Source organism: Dreissena polymorpha, chromosome 12, assembly GCF_020536995.1.
Source record: "Dreissena polymorpha isolate Duluth1 chromosome 12, UMN_Dpol_1.0, whole genome shotgun sequence".
Classification (NCBI taxonomy): domain Eukaryota; kingdom Metazoa; phylum Mollusca; class Bivalvia; order Myida; family Dreissenidae; genus Dreissena; species Dreissena polymorpha.
In genome coordinates, this window is record NC_068366.1 from 21,963,240 (window position 1) to 21,986,957 (window position 23,718).

The 23,718-nt window shown below is 33.2% G+C and overlaps 2 protein-coding genes across 2 annotated transcripts in view; one reads left to right on the top strand and one right to left on the bottom strand.

Annotated features, from left to right (window-relative positions):
• The window catches only part of LOC127852432 (uncharacterized), an 82,312-nt gene extending 65,652 nt beyond the window's left edge, over positions 1 to 16,660 (top strand). The window contains exons 48-54 of the mRNA XM_052386387.1: positions 294 to 420; positions 7,542 to 7,583; positions 7,901 to 7,984; positions 9,264 to 9,683; positions 11,788 to 11,865; positions 13,577 to 13,767; positions 15,532 to 16,660. Coding sequence (XP_052242347.1) covers positions 294 to 420; positions 7,542 to 7,583; positions 7,901 to 7,984; positions 9,264 to 9,683; positions 11,788 to 11,865; positions 13,577 to 13,767; positions 15,532 to 15,673 — 1,084 coding nt within the window. The 3' untranslated portion in view covers positions 15,674 to 16,660. The remainder of the gene's footprint in view (positions 1 to 293; positions 421 to 7,541; positions 7,584 to 7,900; positions 7,985 to 9,263; positions 9,684 to 11,787; positions 11,866 to 13,576; positions 13,768 to 15,531) is intronic.
• Positions 16,661 to 17,338: 678 nt separating this feature from the next.
• Positions 17,339 to 23,197, bottom strand: LOC127853738 (adhesion G-protein coupled receptor D1-like). The gene is made up of 9 exons (XM_052388477.1): positions 23,093 to 23,197; positions 21,925 to 22,074; positions 21,420 to 21,489; positions 20,991 to 21,057; positions 20,218 to 20,303; positions 19,306 to 19,432; positions 18,858 to 18,899; positions 18,104 to 18,202; positions 17,339 to 17,673 (listed from the first exon to the last, which is right to left on the bottom strand). Exons 2-9 carry the CDS (start codon positions 22,067 to 22,069, stop codon positions 17,545 to 17,547), a joined length of 765 nt encoding a protein of 254 aa, XP_052244437.1. The 5' UTR covers positions 22,070 to 22,074; positions 23,093 to 23,197; the 3' UTR covers positions 17,339 to 17,544.
• Positions 23,198 to 23,718: the final 521 nt, after the last annotated feature.

Below are 23,718 nucleotides of genomic sequence, written 5' to 3' on the forward strand. Positions count from 1 at the left end.
TGTAAGTTTGAATGTGTGCGTGTGTGTGTGTGTTTAAAGTTTAAGTATTTAATTGTTAGTTTTATTGTTGCTTCTATTATTCTACGGGTTTTACATTTATTTTTCCTATAAGAAATTAATGCGTTTAGGAGGATTTTCCTTTTCAGTCATACTTGGCCTAGTATATGCATATTCACTTAAATCATTTGTGTAACAAGTACAACTGTGCATTTCATTTAATCGTTTGCAATTTGATGTCACTTTTGGTATAATAAACTTATGTTTTTGTTATGTTAAATCACGTATAATTTCAGACTTGGTGTAAGAAGTTTATGCGTGTTATTGCCGATACTAGGAATTACTTGGGTGTTTGGAGTGTTCTCCGTCAACGAACAAACCGTTGCCTTCCAGTATATCTTTGCAGTATGCAATGCATTGCAGGTATGTTACCATTACATTGGTATTCTCCATTATTTAAACAGGATATTCTTAATTATGACGTATTATATGGAATGAGTGATGTATTGGACGTCATCATTGATGACGTTCATTCGAACGAATGATAAAGGGGGCTAAGTTTCGTTAAGTTGGTGCATATAGTCGCGATTTGGGCGCCTTGAAAACTGGCCGAACACGTTTGCTGAAATTTGACATGTATATGGACAAGAATGCGATCTACCTGTTGGCGTAGGCGTTATACCTGGGAAAAATCAAGTTTTCGAGTATTTTGCGTTTAAATACTTTTATGGGAAAGGGCACGCGCGCGTGACGTCATGAAAAGCGCTTAGGCTAGCTTCCATCTTGCTACGAAACAAAGAAACTGACGTTACGCGTTATTAATTCAGTTAGGCGTTTAATCGATAAACAAAGGCGTAATAATTGTGTTTGAATATCAATCGGTAGTACACATGCATGTCTTTTGTGCACATTGTGGTTTTTTAATGAACATGACATAAATCTATGTGTTATTCAACGTATTGAGTGCGACGAGTTAAAGAAAGGTTTACACGGCTAGGCTTTCCGAGATAAATGTAAGTACACACTGGTATTAGAATGGTATTCTATTTATCCGATAATATCTTGAATATAAATGATATTCAGACAATTACATTATTACGGTTTAATAATTTATTATTTAATCAATAAATAAACGCAAGCAGCAAATCAATTAATTTCGTTTGTAGTGGAAACCGAAAGTAAACAAACCAACCTTCAAAATGGCTGACGACATAGCAACGTAGGAATTAACGCTCAGAAATTATTTACAAAATAAGATCATCAGAAATGATGTAAAGTGAACGCTAATTCGCTGTTTTGTAGATAAGTATACGATCTATTGGAAAACACTAACATTTGACATAAAAAAACGCCAGTGGATATGGAAATCTTCATCGTTCGAAATAGCAGACGGCGTCGACCAATGGCTGCCAATACAGGTTCGAAAAAAACGCGAGAAAGTACTAACAAAATAACATAATTAAAAATGATGTAAAGTGAACGCTAATTCGCTGTTTTGTAGATAAGTATACGATCTATTGAAAAACCGTAACATTTGACATAAAAACACCCGTGGATATGGAAATAGCAGACATCACACGGCGTCTCATCTGATTCTACGCTGTTTGCCAAGGCCGATAATATAATGAATGGAAATGCACAAACTCAGTTACTGGCAAGCATATATGCATTAGTAGGTTGTTTCGTGATTATTTAGAAACGACTACATAATTCTTTTGGTTCAGCCAGTGCAACTAAACAGAAATAAGTATAAAAAGTTTCTACACCTGACAACAATGTGCCAACTTAATACAAGGTAAGTTGTTTACATTATTTAAAATATTGCAAGCTTACAGTATACAACAATAAACAGCCGGTACAATGTAATGTCATCATTTTAATTTTAATAAGCCCGTGGTTAATTACCCTTTTAAATCTTATGGATCAATGCATCTCTAACACCTTCAATTGACTTGTTCGTGAAAAATATACACCCTCAGTGCATGTTATCCCATACACCATCACTCACTTACTAAGGCTCGATTGGTCATTCTCGGCTCGGGTACTACTTACCGGTACATGTACCCCAGGTACTCTTAATTTTACTTACATGTACCCTGGGTACGGTAAATAAACTTAAACAAACCCGCAAATATTAGATTGTATCCGAGTTGTATATCCGCCAAAAATCCGATGTCGTTAAACATGCTACCGATTAACGTAAAACAATATTGTTTACCTTAAACAAACTTCTCTTTTAAAAAATCTGCATCAACATGCTTTTTAGTATGAGTGTTGAGAGGACGCCGTAGGAATAAGCAAGTAATCAAGAATACGTCTCTGTTTCTGCTTTTATTTCCTTCATGTATAATGACGATAAGGATTGACGACTAACATCGACGACAATGATCACAAGCATTTACGACTAACACTGACGACAAGCATTGGCGACTAGATGTAACATTGACGATTCTCTACAATAAATGAAATTAACAGTAATAAATGAATAATAAGATTATAGTACAACAGATATGCTTTTCAAAGTATAATATAATAGCATACACTCATTAGAATAAGAGGTTTCATAAATAACATTTTGAAACATTTTCAATAAATATCGAAATATCTTAAACAATATTTATTACACAGCATTAATTAATTGTTAAAACATAATATAAATACCGAATATGGTGTTCCCCATTTAACAGACCTTGGTAACCAAATAATGTTTCTTTTAAAAACTCTATGACGGTAAAAAGTGAACGTGCGATGTCGCGGAAAATATTATACTTGACGACGTCATACAATGATGCGACTTTAAACAATTTAAGATTTAAAATTAAATCCCATTATTGATTTTAACAATGAGTTTTGATAATATAAATGCCATTTAACAGAAAATTTACATAAATGTAAACATAATTAATTTTTACAAATAGCCGACAACAACCGATTTAGTGTTAAAATTCCCGCGTACGTTTTAGTATATTTACCGTACCCAGGGTACGAGCCTTACTAACTGTATTATTATTATATCTCACCGACTACAAGGTACCTTTACCTTGTTGTGTTTATCAACCTGGAATTTATGTAAAATCTGGCTAATTAGTAACAGATGTGATACACTGAGATAAAGATATTGCCTTAGTCCTTATGTATTTGAGGCTGTTTCCATAAATAATTAAGAAGTAACTTTTTACAGCTTTAAAGATTTTTTTAAAAATAAATAAATCAGAAAAACGTTTATCAATTACAGAATAATTATTGATTTTATATAAAATGGCTCCTTTGTAATGTTTAAATGCTACAATTTTCAATCGACCAGTAATGACCAGTATTGACCGGTTTAAACCAGGTATTGACCGCCGGCCCGGTCAATACTCAATTGACCGGTCAATATGCCAACCCTGCATTGAAGCCTAATATGCATTTATCTATTATTATTTGGGCACAAATAATTTTACTGTGTGAAGACCCTACATAAAAATGCTGATTTTTTTCTTACTTGGTACCTGGCGACACACATTTTCAAGTCTATTTCATTAAATATGGCATAGATATTTATAAAATTGGCATCGTATGAACCAGTTGTCATAGTATAAGCAACATTGAAGCCTAATATGCATTCATCTATTATTAATTGGGCACAAATAATTTTACTGTGTGAAGACCCTACATAAAAATGATGATTTTTTTCTTACTTGGTACCTGGCGACACACATTTTCAAGTCTTTTTCATTAAATTTGGCATAGATATTTTAAAAAATGGCATCGTATGAACCAGTAGTCATAGTATAAGCAACATTGAAGCCTAATATGCATTCATCTACATGTATTATTATTTGGGCACAAACAATTTTACCGTGTGAAGATCCTACATAAAAATGCTGATTTTTTTCTTATTTGGTACCTGGCGACACACATTTTCAAGTCTATTTCATTAAATTTGGCATAGATATTTATAAAACTGGCATCGTATGAACCAGTAGTCATAGTATAAGCAGCATTGAAGCCTAATATGCATTCATCTATTATTATTTGGGCACAAATAATTTTACCGTGTGAAGACCCTACATAAAAATGCTGATTTTTTCTTACTTGGTACCTGGCGACACACATTTTCAAGTCTATTTCATTAAATTTGGCATAGATATTTTTAAAAATGGCATTGTATGAACCAGTAGTCATAGTATAAGCAACATTGAAGCCTAATATGCATTCATCTGTTATTATTTTTGGCACAAATAATTTCACCATGTGAAGACCCTACATAAAAATGCTGATTTTTTTCTTACTTGGTACCTGGCGACACACATTTTAATTCTATTTCATTAAATTTGGCATAGATATTTTTAAAAATGGCATTGTATGAACATATCGTCATAGTATAAGCAACATTGAAGCCTAATATGCATTCATCTATTATTATTTGGGAACAAATAATTTTACCGTGTGAAGACCCTACATAAAAATGCGGATTTTTTTCTTTCTTGGTAACTGGCGAATCACATTTTCAAGTCTATTTCATTAAATTTGGCATAGATATTTATAAAAATGGTATCGTATGAACCATTAGTCATAGTATAAGCAACATTGAAGCCTAATATGCATTCATCTATTCTTATTTGGGCACAAATAATTTTACTGTGTGAAGACCCTACATAAAAATGCTGATTTTTTTCTTACTTGGTACCTGGCTACACACATTTTCAAGTCTATTTCATTAAATTTGGCATAGATATTAATAAAATTGGCATCGTATGAACCAGTAGTCATAGTATAAGCAACATTGAAGCCTAATATGCATTCATCTATTATTACTTGGGCACAAATAATTTTACTGTGTGAAGACCCTATATAAAAATGCTGATTTTTTTCTTATTTGGTACCTGGCGACACACATTTTCAAGTCTATTTCATTAAATTTGGCATAGATATTTATAAAAATGGCATTGTATGAACCAGTAGTCATAGTATAAGCAACATTGAAGCCTAATATGCATTCATCTATTATTATTTGTGCACAAATAATTTAACCGTGTAAAGACCCTAGATAAAAATGCTGATTTTTTTCTTACTTGGTACCTGGCGACACACATTTTCATGTCTATTTCATTAAATTTGGCATAGATATTTATAAAAATGGCATCGTATGAACCAGTAGTCATAGTATAAGCAACATTGAAGCCTTATATGCATTCATCTATTATTATTTTGGGCACAAATAATTTTACCGTGTGATGACGCTACATAAAAATGCTGATTTTTTTCGTACTTGGTATCTTGCGACACACATTTTCAAGTCTTTTTCATTAAATTTGGCATATACATGTATAATAATAAAAATGACATTGTATGAACATGTCGTCATAGTATAAGCAGAGAAGCATAATACGCATTCATCTATTATAATTTGGGCTCATACAATTTTACCGTGTTAGCACCATATATCAAGTTGCAGATTTTTTAAATATTCGCCACATACCCAAAGGCATTTTCATTAATATCTCAGAAAAATAGACCTATATATTAATACACATGGCATCTAAAGAACATTTTATCATAGTTAAACATGGTTTCCAGCCAACCTGGAAATCAGGGAAAACCTGGAAAAAGACTTTCACTTTCACTAACGCCCAGTACATATATATGGACAGAATGATTTTTTCACTTACCGGTATGTGGGTGTATGTTGGCTCCACTTCACAAGATACAGTCATTGTAGTTTAATTGAAAAACGCATCTTACAATGTGAGATGAGTTCTGGGTTCAAGCCCCAGCAGTGCCCTATCATGTGTGATATACAGAGCCATTATGATTAAATATACACAGTTATCTTTTTAAACAATACAATTAAATATAAGGAATAATGTTAAAGGGGCATTGCTGCTTAGCCATTTTTGGGATTGTATTGTGATTTTTTGCCAAATTTGACACTGAATAACATGGTTTATATACATCCCAAGCATAAATGCTTCTAAATTTGTAAAAAAAAACAAGTGAAGTGTGCAGAATATTAAAAATTTGCAACTTTCTGATGTCTAAAGGTCATTAAATGCCACTCAAAGTTTACATTTTTTGTACAAAATGACCCATTTTGTGCTGTCCATTATTGGTTAATGTTTTACGCTGCCAGGTCCAAAAACGCTCATTCTGTAGCTTGTTTGGACTATAATCTATAATGTGGCCAAGTTTCAGCAGATTCGACCCAGTGGTTCTGATTTTATATGCCGTGCCTAGCTTTTATTAGTCCACTACCGGTTTCACCGGAGGGGATTTATGGTTTGTGCTCTGTGTGTCCGTCAGTCAGTCAGTCAGTCAGTCTGTCACACTTTTCTGAATCCTGCGATAACTTTAAAAGTTCTTAATATTTTTTCATGAAACTTGAAACATGGATAGATGGCAGTAAGGACATTATGCACGTGATTTCATTTTGTTCCTACGTCAAAAATTCTGGTTTCAATGGCAATAAATAATAAAATAAAATAAATTCTGTCAATGGTTGAGCCGTTAGGGGACAAATTTGCTTGACAATAGTCTTGTTGAGTATTACTCACTGACTTATGCATATGCGCTCGGCTGTTTTCGGAGAATACCTGAGGTATTGTCATAGGCAGCTCATCGTGTCGTATCGTGTCTTTTCGCCGTCCAGCGTCCGCCATGCTAAAACCTTAACATTGACCCATTGTACCCACAATTTTCGTACCCACATTTTTTTTCGTAACCAAAATGTTCGTACCCACATTTGTTTAGTACCCAAAATTTGTGTTCCCACATTTTCTTACCCAAAATTTTCGAACCCACATTTTTTTAGTTCCCACTCATTCCATCCCGCGAAACCCTTAAGGTGTCGCAACTCTAGTACGACCTATAGAATTTATTTTTATCACCAATCACGGGCTTTTAAGGGCATATAACTACAACACAATATTTTATAGCAGGTATATAAACTATCCATTAAAAAATTAAAGTGTTTCTTACTTATAAAGTGTAACAACCGTTCATTGGTGTTAATTTCTTTTACGGTATATTATCTTTTAAAGATAGTAAAGGAAGAAAAACGTTTAAGACAATAATATACATTCAATGACCTCATGAAACTATACAATTAATATACATGTAATCAGTCATATTTCGTCACGTAAGTAGGATGTGAGAAACAGAAAATAATACTTGAAATAATGGACAAATATGTCGCTTATGCTTATGCAGACGATGGAAGCACATATTAATGCAATAAAATGAATACATATGATCACAATTGCTTGTAGCAAACACATAGGCCTGAAAAGTCCACATGGTTTGAAGCCGACTATTTCAAATAGCTTTCAACCCTGGATTAAATCCCATAATGGTTTTCATAGGCCGTTAAAAAGTGGTCTTACCACCTGATATCAATTTGTTGCGTTGTCTATTATGTCATGTTTTGTACAGGCAATTCATTTTCCAATTTCCCTTCTTACAAAATATGCATGGAAATAATTTGTGCTCCTGATATTGTTTCGGGATATTTAATATTACGACGATAGATAACTGTATATATAGTTGGTTATTTATATTTCCAGGGTGTGCTGATTTTCGTCTTCCACTGTGTATTCAACAAACAGGTACTAAGTCCTTCTTCATTTGTGACACTCTAATTTGAAAAACATTGTGTTTTGTATGCAGATGTATATCAATATTTTCATCAAATGCTTTTCATGCTGATCATCAAGAATTTTGTCAACATGTGTATTTATTTACGGATTGATATTTAGAATACGGCGATGCAAATAATACAGCGAAATAACATGGGTTCATAGCCGCCATCGATTTAAATCATGTTAATGCTTAAAGTAATATTTCAAAATAAATTAAGGAAAGAATAATAAATTAGTACAAGCAATCACTATAACTTATAATTACATAAGGTATTATTTTTCAGCTAAGACAAGGGCTGAAGCAGAGAAATGTACGCAAGAATACACTGGCTTCCATTGAAAAAGATTTCAAAAATCAGCAATCAACGGTAAGACCGTTTCAGTTTGGTTATTGAAGAAACAATAATCGTCAATTGATTTCGTTAATGAATACTTCACAGTCAAGCGTACAGATGAATAGAAAATGAGATAATTTTACTGCGATTAAAATATGTCTCAATTTATTATACACATAGAAATGGTAAGTTTGAAACGATTGTTCAATATATATTGTCGTTAAGTCTCCGAAGCTATTTCAACAAAAAACAGTGATTTATATTACTGGTATTAATATTTTTATTTTAATAATATTGTAAACATGCGCTCAGTTTTGTTCATTTTTGCTTGATAGAAAAAACACGTTTCGTGTTGGAATATATGTTATATACATTTCAATTCTAAACGCTAGCTCCTATTTGTGTTATAGATTTATAAAAATTCCCTTTACTTGTTGATCGGAACATAAATTGTTACACGCGATTTACTTTTATACAAACGATATCCCCATCCAATATTTGGATGAAATCTCATACTTATTCGTATATAAATTGCATTTTCAGAATTGGACAGAAATACTGCTAAAATAATATATATATATGGACCGTGCTCTGTGAAAAGGGGGTTTAATGCATGTGCGTAAAGTGTCATACCAGATTAGCCTGCTAAGTCCGCACAGGTTAGTAAGGGACGACACTTTCCGCCTAAAATGGATATTGCTAAGAAGGGACTTTCTTTAAGCAGAAAATATAATAAACGCGGAAATTGTCGTCCCTGAGCTTGACTGAGCGTGACTGCACAGTTCAATCTTGGACTACACTCTACGCACATATATTAGACCCCCTTTTCACAGAGCACGGCTCATTATTATATAAAATGATGCTTTAAATACAATACTAAGATTTTTCCAGGGATACACATCTGTGGATCCAAAGTCTATTACTTCAAAGCATTAATGGTCCGTCAAAAATTCATCATTCAATAATTAAAAACAGCTCATTTTTGTAAACAGTTTGTTTGCTTTATGTTAAGGAAACACGGCATGGCGTGTCAAATCGTTACTTAAATATGTACTGTTCTTAATGTAAATTGTAATTTTAATAATATATTATTATTTCTAAATCGTTCATTACATCATAGGTAGAAAAAATCAAAAGGAAAGTATTCATACCGAAAAATAGAACAACAATTTTTACCATATCAGACCTTTATCTAGTACGATATTATCTTATTAGTATTTTTCTCTTTACTTATTCCTAGCGTATCATGTTAATGTCATTAAATGTAATCTATTGCTATATAAAATGTTGCGACATGTCCCTATCTCTTTAGGAAGAAAATAGTCTTAGACAGTCGCAGGGGTCTCGAAATAACAGTTCGAGTTACGATCAGCTAGATACGGGGATCAGAGATTCACATAAATACATGGATGTGGTAGCGCAAACAAAATCTTCTTCGAAGGATAGCGGGAGCGATAGGAGCAGAAACAAGCGACAGAGCACGGATGACGAAAAATTACGCCAGCAAGAAAATGCGAATGCGAAAAAGATCGAGAAGGAAAAGCAAGAACGAGAAGAGAAGCTGAGAAAGGAAAACGAGACAAGAAAAAAGGAACGTCAACGTCGCGAACGTCACGGCAAAAGTAACGTGCCCCAGATCCGTATAGGTTATGAACGACCTGAAGACCCGTATTCCAGTGGGTCCAAGCTGTCAAAGAGTAGCCGATCAAGCCGTTCTGACGATGATTACGAGGTACTTGCGTGTGCGTTTGTCCGTCCGTCTGTCCGTCTGTTTGTTTGTTTGAAAAAGTATTTCGGTTTATAAATATAGTAAAGCTTTTGATCACAAATATACTATGTATGCATACACATTATGTAACGTGTTCAGGCAATATAAGCACATAATAAATAAACGTTTCAGTTTCGTTCATTAATATAAGTATATATATATATTTATATATATAGTATTATATGTTCGCATGTTCGCATCGTTGAGCGTGCACTTAGATTTCGCATTATTTCAAATGAAACAGCAATAATACAAGCAACGCACATAAGTTTTCATATAGATATATGCTAAATTAATGCTGTTTAGACTATTGAATTACTTATATATTTTAACATTTTTTAAATATCGAATATAATAAAAAAATGTGTGAATTTTAAATAGGTTATGAATATTCAGTTCATTTCAAATTATTTTATCTTAGTATAAATATAAATAACTTGGCATGGTCACTAGGTTAATCATAAAAATATAAAATACTTTTGTCAGTGTAATTGATGTAGAGAGATTCAACATGCTAAAAGCTAACATAAAGTTTAACATAATTACTTAAAATATTTGTACCCAATATGCAGTGCTAAATTATAAGTAGCTATGTATGCGATATTTGCACCAGTATAATCTAGGCTTGCATGTATTTTGTATCGCTATTAATATCGACGCAAATTATACACATATGTATTGAGATCTAACCTCAACTCAAATTATTTAATACTCTTTTATATGTTGTTATATCTCTCGCAGTCCAGAATTGTAGAACACAGATACCGAATGACTTCAGTATATCTGCCATATTTGTCTACATCGTACTATTCCTTGCGTAGGGTAGGTCTCCGTTAACAGACATTTCACTTCGACAAAATAAAATTTAAAGATGAATAGTTTTTGTCTGTGCATCTCTACTACATAATATTAAACACACTCTTGAATATATTGTAGAATAATATAAATTTTTAACACCACGTTCGATAAATAATTTTAATATTCTTACCTCTCACGCTCATTATTGTTTGATCCGAGTGTAAAATAATGTTAGTTTTAAATTTGATTCCCTCTGTGTTAATATACACATGCACATGCTCCCGGCATGTTAAACCAATAAGTAAAACACATTATTTTAAAAAATCATACATAATCTTACTATACGTTTGGCAAATAATATTCACTCGTTCGATTATAACGTGCAGAAGTTTTGTTGGTCACAATGCTAAAAGAATTTCGAAGTGAAATGTCGTTTTTAATAGGCGTGACGTGGTCTGATGCCATTAATACAAAGTATTAACTTTTTTTATTGGTGTGCTGCGATTGACCCGTTAAACTTTAATGACTAACTTATTTTGATGTGCAAAGCAATAAATTAATGTCAATGTTCATGTGTTGTTGTCAACAAAACGTCTTTTTTTCCTTTTGTGTGTAATGTTTAAAAAAATAATACTTTTGTCATTTAGCCTCGTATTTAATTGTCATTAGTTTGTATTTGATGGCGTCATTATGGTTGAATATTAGGTCAAACTTGTTTAAAAGTGAACAAACTCCACATTTATCTGAAAGAACTCAGGTATCAAGTATCGATATTTGATTTCCATTGCTATCATATTTTTATTGTAAGATATGTTTGTATGATATGATAAGTACAGATTCATTATTAGTAAAGATTATTAATATTGTCATTCACCATCGCTTCGATGCTGTTGAAATCAAAATCATATGTCCATTTGTAATGTTGAAAATCATTTCAGGTACGTAATAAATATTCTCCTGATCTGCTTTATATAAATAGTATTTGTGGAATCTTTAAACCAATCTTACAATTTATAACTGTAAATAAGATTTTGCCATATGCAAATATGCGTTTTAAAGACTTAATTACATTATGTACAATATGATTCAAAATTGTATTCTCATTTAAGGTTTTGATTTGCTTTATCACCAAAGCAAAGTATTTCAAACACAAATTATTTATGTGTTGACTTCTGTCAAGTTAAAAATGTTTATAAATAAAGGCCCTGGAATGAATATAAACCATAGTGTTACTCTGTATTTCTTCAATCCTTTTCTCGATTGTTTCCAGGGTGGCTCAGCACAAAATATATCTTCCATAGGTACAGCGCTACCTCAGAAATATGAACACAGTGCTGGTCGGAAAAAGGTAAAGTCTTAGAGTCAGTGTGCTTGAAGAGGTTATCGCTTCTACGGCAAATACGCATTTATACTTGCAAAAAATGCATTATATAAACATGCATTTTATGAAACATGTTCCAAACATTAATGCTATGTTTGTTTTAAATATTTTATAAAGGTCTTTACATTGTTCGCCATCATTATATATTAAAAAATATCTGTTAAAAAGTATGTATTAATTAATTTCTTGAAGCATATGACTGGCTTTTTATTAACGTTCAAAAAGTTGTCCCCATACATAAGTGTTAGGAGCGTCTGTAACATATTTTTTGCAAAAAATGTATATTTAACGTTTTCTCATCTCATATAGAGAAATGGTATCGTTAATTATGTTTAATTGACACCTTTTCCCTAACTGTTGAGTTTTTCTTTTATTTTAAGTTTTTTCCCACAAAATACGGAAATGAGAATGTCTTATCATGTTAAGATATTCTTTGTAAATGTATGTGTTTAGACGATGTACTATGTACAAGTCTTGAATAAAATGTCTGTCTGTCTTTTTGTCTGTCTTTCTGTCTGATAAATCAGTAGAAGTAGTAATATTTGTATGAGCTTAATGCACATGACGTACCGCTATACGCATGCGCACTGTCGATAACGGTCCTTAAGCTCGATTCCCACTGGAGGCTTGTATTGAACAAAACTATTTTGGAAATGTGATCATTCTTTCATAATTATTTAATCATGTATAACAATTTTACTAGAAACGTATCTGCTTTAAACAGAGAATATTCGTTGTTTTAATACATGTATATATGCAAGAGATATAATACAGATATACCAATTTAAAGTAATTGTTTTTATAGCCCACCATAGTACAGCATGCTCATTGTGAGCCTTTTGGATTGCCTTTAGGTCGTGACCATTTAGCTTATTAGATATCTTGTGGCATAATTTTTTGTCATATCTTCAAGAAACTTTGTTAAAACATGTTTTCCAATACAATCCCGAAAAAGTTACAAACTGGGTAAGGTGTGGCTTAAAACAAGGCACGTGGTCACATTGAAGAAAAAACAATATTTGGATATTCTACATGCAACATTGTGAAAACTCTAGATGCCAAATTTAATCATTAAACTTGGGTAGAACATGTGCCCCATTGGAATATATGCCGAGCTCGAACACCAGGTCATTGGGCAAAATTCAAGAGAAAGCTTGTGAACACTATATATGCCACATGTTTTATCGGTGATTATATATCCCCCCGTTATATGTCAGCTGCGTCTCAAACTATGTCATGTATGGTGAAAACCTAGGTCAATAGGTCAAATTATTAAAAGCTTGTGAACCCTCCGGATGACTCATTTTTGCCATACCTGCATGAAACTTGATAAGAACAATTGTTCCAATAATATTTTAGCCAAATGTCAAACAGGTTTACGTGGGCTTGAATGCTAGGTAAAATGAAATAAATTTGTTTGATATATGGTTCCGGGGCATTGAAAAAGCGTGATGAGGCTGTGCAGTTTTCTGTACGTTGCTATAGTAGAACGATTTGAACGCTATACACGTCATTTTTACCTACCCATGCATTATGCTGACAACATTAACATCAGATGCTGTAATCATATCTGGGATGAGTTTTAATATGATTTTGTTTTATTTACATTGCCACTAATTGTTGGAATATTTTCTCGTATACGTATATAATTAATTACTTTATATTATGTTTAATCCAGAAGGACAGCAGCAGAAGTGAATCAAAGAAAACCAGCAGTCTTCCAAAGAGCAAGAAGGACAAGAAGAAAGGTTCGCACTCGAAGGACAGGTCTCGACTTTACGAATACCCTTACGAGGGCACGTACCTAGGCGGTCAGTCCCTGCACGCAAGCTTAGGGAACATGAATATGCAACCACAATACGGTTACAGGTACTAGAATGTATTTGATATACGCTGTTATGTACTTGTGTACAAGTTTATTCACGCAGTGCTAAAATAAAGCTAAATTTACTAATTGGGGGTTATTTCAAAGCCTAATTATGGGATAAATAAAGGTAGCCATTTTTTGGTTGTGTTTCTTCATAAATTTTTTATCATTTGGGAACTAGCTTTAAATAAAGGACCACGTTAAGGTTGCTGATTTGCGCAATGGCTTGAAATCGGGTTTGTTGGTCGACTGGCGACACATTTCGTAAATTTTATATTTGTCATTGTGTAGGGAGTATTATTCATGCCTGGTTGTTGGCGGGTCTAAATGACGAAAGCATGACAAAACGACGAAAAATGCACACAACAGAACCGCCAAACGGGCGTTATATGTCATATTTATGGTATTGGTGGTTAATTGTTGCATCATTATTGTTAGCGTGTTTGGAACCTTCTTCAAATTCGCCAACACGCAAGCATTAAACGACAAATATCAACCTTCATAAAATTTGATGTTTATAAGAAGTATTATTTCTGCTTATGCAACTGGAGTAGACGGTACCTATCTGCTCTCTTATGTTGCAGGTTATATATTACATGATGTTGTGTATGCCTACACGTAGATGTACCAGTTAATAATAAACCAGGTTTTCCGAAGGAAAAAAACTGGTTATTAGATTGGTGAATGTCGGCGGGCGGGTAGGCGGCGGGAAGACAGGCGGGCGGAACAAACTTGTCCGGGCCATAACTTTGTCGTTCATTGTGAGATTTTTAAATCTTTTGGCACATTTGTTAACCATCTTTGGCCGATGTGTCATGCGAAAGAATTACGTCGATATCTGCAACGTCAATGTCACACTTTGAGATCAAAGTTAAAAAAATGGCCACACATGATCTTGTCCGGGCCATAAATATGTCATTCATTGTGAGATTTTAAAAATAATCGGCACATTTGTTCACAATCATTGGATGATGTGTCATGCGAAACAATAACGTCGATATCTCCAAGTTCAAGGTCGCCACAACTAAAAATAGATTGAATTTGACACAAGGGGTGTAACTAGGAACAATTAGTAACAATACACATTGCACATTTTGACTCCCTTTATCAGATTTTTTTTTCAAATTGAAATCAAGGTCGCCACGACTAAAATAGATCGAATTTGACACAAGAGGGGAAACAAGGAACAGTCAGTTGCAATGCACTTTTTTAATTGTCTCCCTTTCTCAGACTTTGTTTTTCAAATTGAAAACGGTTTTGTGGCAATTTTGTCCCTTGTTCAAATTTAGCCTTCTGATGTTGGACATATTACAAAGGTGTTTATAGTACGATCGTTACATTGAGAGCAAACACAAGCAAAATTAATACTTAACCTATTTTTTGGAAACCTTGTGTAGTCGAAAAAAATACATGTGATAACATGTTCAAATACTATCTTGGTAGAAAGGCGGAACTTAAGTTCATGGCCACTTATTTTTATGGCAAAGTCAAAATTATCGGTATAATTGTTATAGCATAAAGTATCATAGGCATTTAAAATATTAATAAAACTGCGGAGACGCAGTTTATGTTGTTATCGATAGTTTCCCGGATACGATCGTCGAAGTGATGCGATCGTAGACGTGTTCTGAAGATCTTCTCAAAATACAACAAGTACGAGGTTATGCAGGATACACCCATCGAGAATGCCTTAATCAACCATATGATCGTACTTTGCGATTGCGCTTGGATTGTAAGCTAAATGGTATATTTTGTTTATGTTCCAGTCCCTATGGTCACGGTGTGGGCGCCGCTGGCTACCAGACAGGACGCCCGTCCCATCAGCAACAACAGTGGGGTCAGTACGGAGACCCGTATAGTTACGGTCCACAGGGGCCTTATAGGGGCCAGCAGACAAAATATTGGTGAATCAGCAACATATATTTGGTTTTAGTTCGACGCGCATCAAGAGAAGTTTTGTGTTAATAGCGTCTGAAATATAATCTAAAGAAAAACAAGTATATAAAGATTTAATACATGTGATATGTTTATAAAGAAAAATGCTGAAAAGTTCAAAGAAAAAAAAACGGCCATGATCGTATGTCTGTAAGTCGATGAGCTGCAAACTTGTCCGTTGAAATACTCCTACATGTTTCAATGTATTCTATCCTCACATTGTAAGGGCTGCATCTACATTACGAACATGTTCATGGCATTTTCATTATCCTATCTATATTATATCAAAAGTAGCTAATGCCCATGTTTCCATTTAATTTGTATGTATGATTATCATAATGCCCACTTTCGACATGTAGCGACATACGGCATCGGAGGGTATACAACATTTCAGTGAAAGTTCTTATTGGTTTTGTATACATCACATATGCAAAATCATGAACATTTTTAAGAGTGCATTATATATACAATTTTTGATCATTTGTCTACGTTAATTAATATTGTGTTACAATTGTCACTTAACTACCGTCTCTTTGTTTACCAATCGCTATACGTGAGCTACTGCATTCCTATATTTTGAACGATTATATCTTACAGTTTTAGACAATGCACATAAAACTGAAACGCCTGGGATTAAACTATGAAATAAGCAAGTGTAATTATTTCTTATAAATTATTACTTACTACAAAGACATGACTGAAATACTGTTAAATCCGGTACACAATTCATATAAAACACCCAATTTGAAACTAAAAAAAACACTGAAAGAACCCGTTCGATATATTTTTAACAGCACTCGATCTCTATACGCAAAAGGTCCTTGCATTTACCCTTTGCTATTAATTCAAATTGGTTTACACGTGTTTCACAAGTGAAATAATATAACAACATATTTTTCAACTTTTTGATTTTATTCATGGCTTTAAAGCAATATATGGCAGGAATGAAATATCATATTGTAACTGCTTAAAGCGTGATTATGTTCTTTTACTTTGTTTTATGTTCCTTTTTAATGCCAAATTATTTACATTTACAAAGGCCGATGTTGATAGCGATTAAATAGTGCGACATTGTATTTAGACTATGTGCGTTGCTGTTTTCTTTTAAGCATAAATAAAAAAATATATATATTGTGTTATAAGAAACCTGTTATATATTGGCTGTTTTATGTACAAACATATAATAAAGGCATTAATTTGAAGTTGGTACGTTTATACAAAACAACGCTGGTGTGTTATTACCTCATAAATTCAACTATGTTTTACATGCTTAAAAAACGTACACTGAATTGCAATTCTTGTATTATGTGTCCGCTAATTTCATTAAAAATGCGTTTTCAATTAACAAATAAATACTATCATTTAACTTATGTGAAGTGTAAATTTAAAGATTCCCTTTAACGTGAAATAGATGAAAAGCTTTGCTGTTAATTACAGGTGTTTTATATACATTTGCATTATTGATTCCGTGTACGAATTCCATTCTTTTGTAATTAAATGCATTTGTAACACTTTGGTTATTAGTCTAGTTCTAATAACATTTCTCATAAAAAATTGTAAACTAGTGATTTGTGTACCTTAAATTAAAAAGATAATATTAATAATGTGTATTTCCCATAAAAAATAAATAATAAAACAACATTGTCTTATGAATATCACGAACACAGCACATGATACATTTGATGTATACACGTATGAATCGCATAGCAATTTTATTTAAAATGTCTGACTTTCAATAAAATATATATTCAACCATAAAAACCGTAAAGCAACGTTCGAATGCACGGCTTTCAATATACTTGAATTTTCGAGTTGAACATGTTTGCAAAGACATGCAAGTGTGTCTAAAGGTGCGACAGGCGTCGCTGCTTGGTCAACCGGATGTTCCTGTGATACTGGCGACGCTCACCGCGCATCCAGCTGTCGTCTTGAGCATCCGCCACCGGTTGCTCAGGGGTCTTGCTATTTTTTCGCTTAAATATATAAACGTTCAATCATTGATTCGTCTTTATGGATCACTCTTAATTTTGTTTATCATACTATAGAGATAGTAATGTGACGCACTTGAACTCATTTAGAGTTGTAAAGAAAACGTTTTATGGTCCTTGGTAAAAAATATCTGCATAAAAACACCTACTGTTATTTGCAATTGCCCTTATGACAAATCATACAATATCAACACATCGTTTGGAATTGTTCATAAGGAACGTTCTAATTACTAGCTTGGGGATCGATCACGGACAAATGTCTACATCCGGTTTTCCCACTACCTCTGCATCCAGTAGGAGAATTGTCTGTTACGTGCTAACTCAATAAAACGTGTGAGCATGCTAACTGACCCCCATGCTATAACTAAAAAACTGTTGATAACGGTGATAATCCCTATAATCAAAACAAACACACTTTTTCTTGAGAGGCACTGTGCGACTGTTTCCGCAAATCAGAGCTCAGAGTCTGAAGACTGCGCTTCCGGTCTTGCCGTCTTCTTAGAGCGTCTCGAACCTGTCCGAGTAAAAGGAACGGAGCTATGACCATATTATAAGATATTCTGGGTCGGAACCTTACAGGGCATTACAAGTTACCTTCTTAGAGCCAGTATTTGCCGTACGGTTTTGTATGTTGATTAATAGTTTATTTTATTTGTAACATATTGCTTCTATTAAAAATCAAACGATAATTCTCTATGTGTAAATCAAATTATAAAACATTGGTTTCCACAAAGAAATTTGAATTTTAAGTTTTCTCTTGAGTATTACATTAATTGAAAAATGCCGTAGGTTTTAACATAATGAATACCGTTTCTATGTAAAAAAGTAAAGTAGATTCTGAAAAACAATATTTATAAATGTATCGGTCAACGTTTTGCACGTTCTTCAAATCAAACTATTTGCACTAATAACTCCATTACACTTAATAATGATTTTCCCTTTGAATATTTTATTTCAAATTTGAAATCGGTCCGCTTCCCATACAATACACGATTTATTAAAAATAGTTTTCTAATTTATGAAAGACTATCTTGAAGTGTGCAAGGCAGGCGTATTATTGACCATTAAAATCAAATAAGGAAATATGTGTTGATACCTAAGAACAATTCATTGTGGGAATAAAAGATGCACACTGTCAGAATCTTTCTGAAGGATTACTGCATTTTTACCTGTCTATTCAGAACACAATAGAAGAGAAATATGAAGAAGCCCTGAAACGAAAAATCTAAAGGTTAGCAGGCATACTCTATTAACGCTGAAATTAACACGATTAAATACGTCAGTGTGCGTGTTTGAAGATAATTGCTTTATTTGCATTATACAAATGCCTTTTAAGTTTATGTGTAGATGGTAGATTCAAATCATTACGTAACTGCTACTGAACATATGTAACATTCGTCTCTCGTTACTCTTTTATAGTGGTTTTGTACATATATATAAATATTTAAATACAAAAGGAAGACGTTAATTAACTATTATGTCTGTAAATATAACTTATGTCAGCAAAATATTATGTCCAGAACATGATAAATGAATTATGTATCTCATTAATTATTATTGTTTGTCAATCGAACTTAGTTTAGCTCGTAAATCAAAATATTCTAGCTGTCATCAAACCTGAAGACCATTCAGTATTGCGAAGATATACTGAAATATCCACATGTCGTCATTGATTGCCAAAACACCGAACACCCACGTGAGGCCCACCACGGGCAAAAGCACGCATAGACTGTACAAACCCGTCCTTAAAATAAAAAGTGAACAACCCATCATAACGAACCATTTATTTGCATTGAAACTGTGATTCAAAGTGGCAACGATGGCCGCGATAGCGGTAGAACGCTCACACGGGTTCAAGTGAAACAAAAAATGTCGATATAATATAGATAAATACGCAGGATATGTCGTATCGTAAATATGTCTCAAACGACGCATCAAGAGTTTTTTTTACGATTTTCTAATATATGCCATTGCCGGTAACGAGCTAAACTTTGATGATGCACATCGCACGATGACGGACGCCGGATATAAACTGATCACAATTTGTCAATATGAGCACATCATGCTCAGGTTAGCTATAATTTAGAGAGTAAACTATAAAAAAATGAATGATAATTTAGTCGCCCATAGAAGCACGCATTTAACTAATACAACATCCCATCACGGGTAAGTCAGACAGCGAACAACATATCTTTATTAAACATTCAATCGCGGGTATTTAAACGTTTAAAATAACGTACATACTGCTTAATAAAGAAATTTTACAAATAAAATTATTAAACATAGGTTAAAGAATGCGAACATTTCAAATTGTCATTTGATTGCTTGGTAAATGAAAGCAAATTCTACACAGGCTGATAAGAATGATAAAATCCCCTTACCCTGAAAAACGAAATATTAATAAATTGGAGCCTACTTAAGACAAATGAAACATGACGGGTACCACAATATGCAATATGCACACACCAATTATAAGTTTGATTTGTAAACGACTAAAATGATATCACATGAATAAACAAAGTCACTTACTTGAGTTTTTCTGTTTTAGTCTTGGTTTTCATTGCGGCTAACGACGACATGCGTTTCAATACCACGATCACTACTAATATATTAACCTAAAAATGAAGTATAAACTGGGTCAGCCTCATAGATTACCCATATAAGCGTTTTAAAACTGTCCTGCAGATTTAATACCTATTTTGAACCCCTTATTAATTACCATTAACACATTATCAGTCTCATGAAAGAACAAAGTCCAGATACGCTTGAACTATTTCATATTGAATCTATAACAACTAAAGTGGAATAACATACTTTTAACTATTTCTAAATGCGTCGCTACAAAAAATTAAGTTTTATTTAAAACAAATATTCAAAGTCTTAAACAGACAGTCTCATTATTAATCAATTACAGGATGAAACCACAACAAAATGGTAAACAACTGCCTACACATGTTCTTACAGCATTGGTAATGAAATAACTCATTTTTGTGTATATTCATCGATGAAATTGAATTACAACTTTTAAGCCGTTTAGAAATGAAGAAAAGCAGTTTAAACTAAAATATTTTTCTGTCATCAAGATTTCAGATCCCAGCGGCATCAATCACGATTAAAGATAATCGCAATGCATGTCAGGAAGAAGCTTTAATACACACTGTCATAAACCCGATTAAATCAAGTGTTCAGCTCTCACGCATTATTATTTCATTACATAGAAAGAGTGTAATAAGTATCGATTGCTGTATTTGGTAATATTTATAAAAGATTAAGAAACAACAGTTTTACTAACAAACACTTACACAAATGATGAACAACGCCGGTCCCACAAACGACCAAATAAGTCCGGAGGAGATGTCCAACCAGCAACTGGAAAGCATTACTTGCATATAAATAATATTTCAGAGAACTTACTGCGTACGGACTGACAATTGTATAAGTATATGCGTTCATTGATGTATCTACATACATAACCATAATTATAATGTGGGCATGTGGTGACAAATGATTATTCAAAGTAATGATTCATTTAAACCCTATAAATATGTATGCATTTTTCTGGATATAATGCATACACTGCCAGTAAACGTGTCGGATTAATATAATGTACACATATACACGTATGACTAAAATAGGCAACTAAAGAATGGAAAAAACAACAACAACACATCGGATATTAAAATAGAAACCTAAACCGCAAACCAGAACTGCTGCTGTGTGTTTCAACTTACAATGTACTATTTCCATAACCCTGTGTCTTTGAAACGCCAAGCGAAACACCAACAATTATGCCTGGAATGACTGAAAATACCAAACTATTACTATGTAAAACATAACAAATGGATATTTGAAAAAATGTTTTAAAATAGTTTGTTTTTGAGTCTGATGCTTACTTATAGGTCCAAACATATGTTTAATAAAAACACAACTGTTACAATGATTATGATAATAATGACTCGTTGTCCACAAGGTTCTGTGCCTTTTATAGGTTGATTGTTATACCAGTGATATCACTATGTGCATTAAGTCATATTTTCTGGTTGCTGTGTTTGCAAGAGCTTGTTACATGGACATATTTATAAAATGTAAAAAAAAAAACACAAAACAACAGCACAAAAGTGAAAAACAACACGAAACGTTCCTTCATAATGGCTCACGTGACCAAACTGCTAATACAGCTAGGTTATCGGAAGTGAAAGACAATAAAAGAAAGAAAGAAATGAACTAAATTCTCACTCCATGCAAGTGGCACGAGGACCTTGGTTCTAAACTTGGTCATAAACACGCGCACGACGCAAATTAAAATCTCAAGGCCAATCAGCAACATCATGAAGAACATGGCCAGAAGAAGTACTGGATGGCAGCTGCAATAGCAACGCATGCGCCCTGGAAAGAGAAGAAAGAAACATTTTGCATAAATAACGCATCGTGTTTAACAATTTAGTGACGATGTGAAAATGAATAAATAAGAACATAAGAATGTGATATCAATTGATGATCGTTTTGTTTAACGCGACCATTGTGTAAAGTGTTATTCATAAATGTAATTCAAGTAGTTTACAGAAAGGTGGTCTCAGTCAGAGCACAAATTAGCTGACTGCATTATTTGGTATATGTCTATTTTATTATCTTTTCAATATGCGTCACAACTAATATAATAGAGACATTTCAAAGTATATCAAAATGTATAATGACGTTACACGACAGTAACGACCAGTTTTTAAACAATATGACCGGCTAAATGAGCAGAACACACCAAGGTCTCAATTGAACGCCTTAAAAAACATAAATTATTTTAGATATAAAGTAATATAACAAGATTATTGTTATAAATAAATTAGAATTAGGTCAACTTATAACAATTACAAATAACATAATCTAAATAAATATTGTAAAGTTGAATCAAATAATCGCTTTATATATACCCTCTTGAAAAAAACGATCAAAGCGAGCTCATTGTTAATTATGTAATCCAATAATACAGACACTACGAATACATTGATGAATACATGTTATTATATTTATTTGTGATGTCATCTGTAAATGTTTACCGCTAGGGGCAAAAAATATTCGAGGAGATCACTTTTAAATATGTAGTTAAATGTAGTTAAATATAAATTATAATATGTACGAAAAATAGATTGTTATACATAGTAGTTTAGTTTAAACCTATTTATTTTAGCTCGATTGCGTCGAAAGCCTTAGGCTTATATAAACGCTCTCGAGTCCGTTTCCTGGGCCTAGAACCAGTACTTTGTGTCTTTGGGGGAGATCTAAAGAACGCTCCCACGGTGGGGATCGAACCCGTGACCTCCCGGTCGCAAGGCGGACACCATATCCATTACACCACGGCAACCTTGAACCTTATACATAGTAAAACAAATATTGAATCGAGGTCAGGTACCCTGCTTTCTGTTCGGTTGACTCCACCGAGGAAGAAGATCAGTGCGAAAAGCAAGGCAACACAGAGATGCATGACAACGATCACCCTGTCAGAGCGCACAAGTCTAAAAACAGCATAAATAGGATCCCCAAAATCTTTGGAAAATCTAATCCTTAGGTACAAACAGACGCTTTGTGATTTTTATATTATGTTATACATTATATTCGGAAATACATAATACAACTGTAAGATGTTATTTATGTAATATTTTTAACTATCCAGAATGTCTATAACGAATCCAACCAAATGATTTAACACAGTTCAGAGATGTAATAGTGCCTAACGCCTAGATCGGATAATACAATTGACAATTTGCAAATGTTTAATAAAAATAAGCAATGGCTATTTGCAAAACGTATTGTTTCAATGTTAAGTTAGGTGCGAATACATTCATATAACGTTAATAAAAAACTATACTTAATAACATTGACACTATTTTATCTAAATGAAAATAATTATTATGGAAACTAGATATAAAGATCATTTTTTGCGACTCCAATAAAGATATGTCTGCGTATTATAATTAGTTAGTATTGAACTCATGTAAATGAAAATAGTCTTTAGCTAGATACTGTTTTGAAATGACC